Source organism: Epinephelus lanceolatus, chromosome 10, assembly GCF_041903045.1.
Source record: "Epinephelus lanceolatus isolate andai-2023 chromosome 10, ASM4190304v1, whole genome shotgun sequence".
Taxonomy (NCBI): Eukaryota; Metazoa; Chordata; class Actinopteri; order Perciformes; family Serranidae; genus Epinephelus; species Epinephelus lanceolatus.
The window spans coordinates 33,301,879-33,310,436 of record NC_135743.1 but is presented as its reverse complement, the minus strand read 5'-3'; the positions used below and the strand labels follow the sequence as shown (position 1 = coordinate 33,310,436).

Sequence of the window (8,558 nt, the reverse complement as noted above, 5' to 3'; positions counted from 1 at the left end):
CCTGGGCTTCCATAACACCTCAGCAGTGCCACAGGCTGATGGCCTTTTTTTAATTGGTCTTATGTGATATGCTTATATTATAAGATATTGAACTTTTGATTTTCATGAACTGTAACTTGTAGTTATCAAAATTAAAACAAAAAATAGGCTCGAATTATTTCACTTTATGTGTAATGAATTAAATTAAGGGAAAAAATGAACTTTTCCATGATATTTTTTGAGATGCACCTGTAGTAGTGTACTTGATGTACTTGGTTACTTTCCATCACTGCTGTTTCTCAGCATGAGGTCACACTGTGTTTGCATTTTTTTTTATGTCACGTGATATTTGTTAACACGTGAGTATTTAATGAAACACCTCCCATCCCATTAGGAGAGCCTCATCCAAACATCACCACTACCTGAAAGCGTAATTTTGTTAATATCTGAGAGCTTTGCAGAGACACAACAGTGCTGGGCCCGGGACAACCAGGCAAACTAATGGAACAGTGAGTCATGCAGCTTTGCACCGCAGCACGAAACCCTGCTGGTGGCCAAACACCGTTAATTGCTCTCGATCGGTGCAGCAGCTCCACAGCAGCTCCGCGGTGTGGCTGGACCAAGGACGCTTCCTCCTCACCTCTGCAATTATGAAGATTAGAAGCAGCATTTCGGATGATAGTTAACGACTGCATGAATAAGCACCGACCATTAAACTCGGAGGTGTCGCCAGAGTCGGACATTAGATGAGAAAGAGCGGGCAGAGCAAAGACAAACATCACAGATGACTGCGGATTCTGCACGGCGGGTCGTCTCTCCAGCCTCCTCCAGCCCTGCCTCCTGTAAAAGGAGTGGCTATCTCAACATTACCGGCACACACATGCAATGCGCTGTCACACACACACGGGCAGTCGGCTTTATTTGTTTTGGCTGGCGATAACCTGCAGCAGGACACAGACAGAAGCACCGCCACATGCGTTCATGGCTGTTTGACAGGCTTTTTACGCACTGATCCAGCACAGCAGTAAGGTAAGACGATTTTCACTGCTGCTGCTGTGTGTGTGTGTGTGTGTGTGTGTGTGTGTTTGTGCGCATGGGTTTGGGTGAACACTTCAGGAAAAACTGGTGTGTTGTAGAGCCAGAGTAATAGTCTAGTGTTAACTTGTCATACTGAGTCATCATACATAGTGTACGTTTTATGCAGGTGAATCAGGCCAGTAGTGCAGGTTCCTAGATTTCTTAAAGTATCCAGCACAATCATGCAAGGATTAATTGCACCACAGTCCTGAATAACATATTCCAATTAGCATTACTGCCCTTTTCTAACCAAATTGTGGCTGCCACTCCTACTGGAGTTCCTAAATTACAGACAATTTCACAATTTCTTAATGTAAACAAAATTTATGAGCCAGTTAGTAGCCTGGCTTTTACTGTAATCCTGCAGCACTGGCCATTCATTTGTTTCGATATTGTGTGGTCTGTAATGCTGTAAAACCATAATGCATGGCAATAGGCTCCTTTTTAATGTAAGTAGTGTCAACGTATGCTCCAGATACTATGTGGGCATGGAAACAAATGAATTAACACATAATTTGCTGCCTGTCAGTGTTTGAAAACCTAGTTACTGTTTTGTAATGACATCATGACCCAGTGCTTACTGGGCTGCAAAACATTTACATGTGCAGCATGATAACTGAACTCTGAACACAGGTCAGCTGTGACATGTTACAGCGGTGCTATCACCCACTGTAACAGGGTTATATCTCACAGTGGGTGTGTCACTGTCCTAACCACGCAACATAAATATTTGTTTGCTCACATTATTTAATATCCAAGTCATCGCTGTTGTAGTTAAAGGTATACTGTATAATATTTATTACTATGTTTTCATTAGTGTATAGTCATCTGAAAATGAGAATAGCTGTGTTTTACCTTAGAAGGGGCTGTTTACATGCAAAGTGGATACTCTTTTAAGGAATTCGCCATGTTGTTCTACAGTAGCCCAGAATGGACAAATTAAACACTTGCTCGAGATTCAGAGGTCTTCCTGCATGCTTGCTTGGCATCAGGATGACGTTTCAGTTCTGTAACTTCACTGCTAAATCCCACTAAATCGTACACACTGGACCTTTAAAGGATAACAGCTCCCAGCCTCATGTCCTTACAGCAGCTGCCCTCTGCTGCCTTGCTCTCTCCTCCTCCTCTTTTTACATGTATACTCCAGCTCACATAAATACTGCTGGCGGTCAAACTCAAAGCCTTCATCCACATGATTGAGATCAGGTAAATAATCATCCATGACACTGAACATTTTAGGTAACGCTAAACTATGTTTAGTGTAGAATACTCTTGTTATGATACTCTCTCCAAAACTCACACACGTTTCCACTGTTGTTTTCCTGCAACCAGTGACAGCTTGTGATATTTCTGAAAGAGACTTCTGCTTGAGGAGGTAATAACAAACAGACTGGATCAAGTGAAAAGGTAAAGAATGATAACAATCTGAGCTGCTCTGTGTCAGAAATAACCACTTTCAATGGACACACAGTGACTTTGTTTAATTGCCCCATGTGCCTCCATTGCAGCTTATTCTGTGGCTGCCGGCTGCTGCCACCTCCCTCAATACTGGAGCAATTTCAAAAGCTGTTGTTCACATCAGTCTCTTAGACCAATTTACACTTTGAAATAGAGTCCAGGTTGAAAAATGCCATAGTTATCCTTTAAGCCAAATCATGCTTCCTGAGCTCTCTTTAAATATTTCTGCCATAAGGTCAAGTGATTGTGTCACGAGGTGACAGAAAGTGTGAGAAGGTGTCGCCTCGGAGAGCCTTTCAGGAAGCCACACTTCACTTTTATTTGGCAGGTACACAGACTGTGTTTATGATGACTCATGTAACTACTCTGTGTTGACTAGCTCAGGTTTGTGATGGTTCTACTTTCACTAAGCGAGGGTGTGTGTGTTACCCTGGGCTGTGTCATTCCTGATCTCTCAGCACATATTTTCACACACCTTTAACGGTTATCGTGTTCATATGAATTGTAGGCTATTATGTAGCACTTGTCTTGCTAACAACCGCTGTTGGGTTTTCAATTGCAAATAGGACAGCTTTATTATGGAATAATTTCCCTTCAGCAATATACACATTGTACTGTACAAAACATTAATGGGCTGTAGGATGGCTATGATGTCATATGTAGAGACTTGTGATATTTCACAGAGGATAACCATTCTGCTCTGTCACTATTTATACAGTTACTGATGGGATGCATTACTGGTAAATATTTAACCTAAGCCAAAGGTCAGAGAATGAGCAAATAGTCAACACTACACCTACTGTATAGTGAGTGGTGAATAGCAGTATTATAAAGTGTTGACTTAAAGGGGAACTCCATCAATTCTACATATCAGAGGTGTTGGGAGTATCACTGCATATATGATAAAAGCTGGAGCCTTTTCCGGCTCCAGAAGCTGATAAATTGATTCAAGTGATGTCACTTGAGTCAGCCAGCACTGGTTAGGGCTGAAGCACAACAGAGTATTAGGTCCACATTAAGAAAAAGTAAAGGAATGAAAAATACAGAGCTTTTTTTTTTTTTTTTAGGATAAAAAAAAAACTTAATTCAAAAATAAAACCAAGTGATACGATTTCAAGAAAAAAAGACGTAATATTACATGAATGAAGTTGGAATTTATGAGAAAAACCTTGTAATATTACGTGGATAAACTCATTGATTTACTAGGAAAAAAAGGTAAAAGTTTATGCCAGAAAGTCAGGTGACCTAGTGTAAAGAGTGAGGGAGGTCAGGACAGATGTATTTGATTAGTTGATCGAGAGGAAGACTTTTTCAAATCCTGTGTGAGATGATTTTGATTTATTATTTATTGACTCAGATGTTGCTTTTCAATCTTTATACTATATCATCTGACTCTGGCATAAATTTGCAAGTTTTGTCTCTTAAATTTCTGAGTTCATTCACGTAACATTATGACTTTTCTCGTAAAATTACTTTTTTTTCGTGAAATAGTATGGCTAGCATAGTATTTCGTTAAATTATAACCTCTAAATTCCTGTATTATTATGATTTTTCTTACTCAAAAACATGAATTTATTCAGGTATTGTTATGATTTTTTTCCCTCGAAATCCTATATTTTTACCCATATTCTTTTGCATCTGTGCCGGCAATAGTTGTGGCCGGAGGCAGTATGTTTTCAGGTTGTCTGTCCGTACCATTGTTGTGAACACAATATCTCAAGAAAACCTTGGGTGAATTTTGCACAAATGTTCACTTGGACTCAACAATGAACACATTATCTCAAGAAGGCCTTCAGGGATTTTCTTTAATTTGGTACAAACATTCACTTGGACTCAAGGATGAACTGATTTAGATTTTACTGGTCAAGGGTCGAATGCCAAGGTGACAATGACCTCTCATCCATCTCGTTCTCATGAACACAATATGTCAATAACGCCTTGAAGGAATTTCTTCAAATTAGGCACAGGTGTCCACTTGGATTTGATGATGAACTTATATGCTTTTGGTGGTCATAGGTCAAAGGTCAAAGTCACTGTGACCTTGTCTGTCTCATTATCATGAACGCAAACCTCCACTCGGACTGAAAAATACACTGATTAGAATTTTGGTGGCTAAAGGTCAAAGTTACTGTGACCTCACAAAACATGTTTGTAGCCATAACTCAAAGATTACTGCGCTAACTATGACAAAACCTCAAACTATAAAATAAAGTGATGACATTTTATATCCAAAAGGTCAAAGGTCAACTTCATACAGCTGCGGTAATTCTAGTTTACTCTAATACTACTACTTATTTTTTCCCTAATACCAAAGACTACATGCTTGGAAATGACAAAAAAGAATCTGGAGATGTTAAGTTAGAAAAACTGAGCAGACCTCTGTAGCCCACTCCTAATCTCTGATTGAAGCTAGCAGCTTAAGGATACATTAGCAGCTACTAGCATAGTACACCTTAATCTCTGCCTTAATTGTAGGTGGTCTAGTTGTAGTGTGTGTAATATAGGTGCCATGTGTTGACATGAGGGAAAATAGATGGAATAAAACAGATAATATTTCTGGTTCTGCTGTATCGATTTTGATCCTTTTTCAAGAACTGTTCATTGTAAGTCTGACAGAGTTATTGGAGTGAAATGCAAAATCAGTGGAGTAATACTCTCTAGAAATGTTTTACTTTACTCATCTCTCATCCTCTGACCAAAGTCCACATAAGAAGGGCAAAATAAGCTGTGGAGGTGCTGTGTTACATCTTGTATTTTGCATGAGCGGGTGAAGGTCTATACAGCGCTCTTATCATGGTCATAGAGCCTCAAACTGCTTACATCTCCACACACCACTGATAATATTTCACAGTACAGTGTGTGTCTTGCCCTGCATTTTGCATTTTATGGCACTCTGATGTGAGGTGTTTTGAGTTTTATCTTGCAATACATTTTAATGCCAGTTAAACAGAGGAGTGAGGTCACAGCACACAGGAGAAAGCCCGACACAGGCTGACCCTGGCTGCTATGTGTCTTTCTTTAACACCTCAGCTCTTGACTAATACATGAAAGAGTTAGTGATTTAATGATTAGCTGGATACTTGGCTGCAGAATTTCAAGTTGTTCAGCATTTAACCTAGTTTCAAAGGCCTTGGACAACCTAAAAATAAATATTGGAAGGGTTTTAACCACTGTGCATGATAACCAGGACAACAAGCATGACAGATAGTGCACCAGCTTTCCTCACACACTTTTAATCTCTCCAGTAGGAAGGTGATGGCAACCCGTAAAGACAGACACAGGGATCGAACCCCACTGGAGGAAAGCTATGGAGAGAGGAGCAGCGTCCCCTGTCCTGGAGACACCCTGCCCTGGAACCTGTCCAAACACCAGAGGGTCAAACGCTCCAAGTCAGCCTCAGGGGACGTATTGGATCCAGCAGAGAGGGCTGTCATTCGTATAGCAGGTAGGATTGACTGTAACGGCTGCGGTGTTGTTCTCACACGTGATACAGTGTGTACATGTTCTCAGTGATGCAGAGGTGTACTCAACTCACCTTTAAGGTCCTTTGTACAAATTCAGCCGTGTGTCCAAGCTGGGGGCCTGGTGACACAGGGACTATTCACAGGTCAAGTTGATGAACTCCTGTAGCTCACGGGCAAGCCGGGAACATGTTGTTGTTTATTCCCCCCAGAGTCTTTGTTCTCAGGATTGCACACTATGTCATTCAATAAAAAGTTACCGATGAGGGAAAGGGAAAGCAGTCTGAGCTAGCTAGCCTGCTAGGTGACATTTAGCAAGCTCATTAATTGCAAACTAAATAATAAGTTCAGACATTTCACTCAAAAGATACATTTGTACCATTGACTCCTGTTTATTAACTGTGTCCAAACCATCCTTCTCTTGAGGAGCAGTTTATATTCTGACAGAGGACAATTTAAAAAAAAAGTGGATGGTGCAGTACAGCTAACAAACTACAAATGTCATCCATCAAAGGTTAGAATTTGCATGTTCCTGCTGTATGTGGTCGCATGTAGGTGTTGCGTTTTCAGGTTGTCTGTCAGTATGTCCATCCATCCCATTCTTGCGAACCTCATATCCCAAGAATACCCTAAGGAAATTTTCCTTCAAATTTGGCACAAATATCCACTTGGACTTAAGATGGACTGATTAGATTTTGGTGGTCAAAGGTCATGGTCACTGTGACCTTCTCAATCTTATTCTTGTGAATGCAATATCTCAAGAAAACCTTGAGGAAATTCCTCAAATTTGGCACAAACGTCCACTTGGACTTGCTGATACACCAAATAGGTTTTGGTTCGTAATAGGTTAAAAGTCACTGTGACCTCACTGTGACCATAACTAAAGAATTCATACACTAATTATGACACAATTTCCCACAAATGTCTAATAGAATAAAATGATGAAGTGATGGCATTTTATATCAGAGAAGTCAAAGGTCAACTTTACTGTGACAGTATATTTTTTTCTGGCCATTATTCGAGGTCATAAGTTAAGAACAGGAGGGGAGAAATTTGGTTGGATACTTACTTGGTGACACTAATCTTGGGTGTCCACCTTGAAACTGTGCTGATTTTCTGTACTGATGGATTGAAGATGGGTAAAGCATCAACATTTTAGAATTTGCAGCTTCTTTGTAGCAACATCCACATTTGAAGCATTGTCTGCTGTCATGGCTACATGTGAGTCTGAACCAGACATGAATGCAAACTGTAACTGCAACTTGACTGGTTCGTGGAGGCATACAACCATGAGGTGGTACTTTTACTTCTTTAAAGAGAAAATATTCCACACAGGGACAGAAGGAAAGGGAAATAGTGTGGAGTGTATTTTAGAAATTGTTTCACACCTGCATCAGGGTGGTGTCTGTAGTGGAAACCAGACTGAAGAAGAAAGTTATTTATAATGTTGACTTATGAAAAGCAATTGAAAATTCATTCTTCAGGGCCATTGTCCTTTGTGGGAAAGTCCTTGTTTGTGTTCTGGGTAGAACTTGTCAGACAGCATGACATCACTTGGCTGAGAGCTCAGTTTCAGATACTGACAGAATCCTTAATTTCTGTGACATCTTTGTCCGATGGTGGTAGGGGTTGAGAACAGGATCATACACTATTGGGTTAACAGTGTGGTAGCATGCTCTTTTCTGCTGTAGCCCTGCTATGCATTTTAAGCAGCCTTGACCTGTCTAGTGCAACTTTATATGCCAGCTCACTAAGGAACAATTAACAAGTGATACAGTAAGCAAAAAGGAAACACCACTGAACATATGTAAGGTATTTGTTTCCCCTGCAGACTGGTAATGGGCTTTGCCAGCTGAACAGGATATACTGCACATTTTATACATTAAGGCAGGGACAGTGGCAAGAGACAGTAGTTTTCCAAGTGTGAGGTGTGGTTCTTCTTACTTAAACAATAGGCTGGGATCCTGTCCAGTTCAACTGTAGGGATGCTGGAAACACAGTATTTATTTACACTACGGGTTAGCAGTGCCACTGCTGTGATGTGCTGATTGCCTGAGGCCAAGTGTTACATACATTGACACAGTTCATTGTCAGTGTGAACCCCATGTAAAACTGACTGCAGCAAATTAATCAGTTTATTAGGAATGCCAAGTCATAATCATTACTCATTATATGTAATTATGAGTACCACTCCTATAACATGATGTGACTTGTGTCAATAATGCAATAGTACACAAGTAATTTGATATATGACATCACCCCTGAGTGAAAGAACTGTTATCATGGTGTCAATGCAATTAACTAACCTGTACCTCATCACATTGCAATGCAGTTCCTCCAACACAGTAGAGCTCAACTCAACAGGCTGATATTAGCAGGCAATTTTGGCATTTCACAGATATGTTAGTATCAGCATTGGCAGATATGCCAAAAGAAATTGCATCACATAAATTTCAATACTGAAGTCATTTCAAAATGGTGTTACAGACTCAACAGTCAGTGTCCAAAGGCAGAGCAGGCCCATATCTACACTGAAACTATGAAGAGATGACAGTCATTGATACAAACAGTAAAACATGCATT

The 8,558-nt window shown here is 40.3% G+C and overlaps 1 protein-coding gene across 1 annotated transcript in view; it reads left to right on the top strand.

Moving 5' to 3' along the window:
- Positions 1-599: 599 nt before the first annotated feature.
- Positions 600-8,558, top strand: part of LOC117265409 (plectin) — a 199,793-nt gene continuing 191,834 nt past the window's right edge. The window contains exons 1-2 of the mRNA XM_078171229.1: positions 600-1,008; positions 5,763-5,959. Coding sequence (XP_078027355.1) covers positions 5,770-5,959 — 190 coding nt within the window. The 5' untranslated portion in view covers positions 600-1,008; positions 5,763-5,769. The remainder of the gene's footprint in view (positions 1,009-5,762; positions 5,960-8,558) is intronic.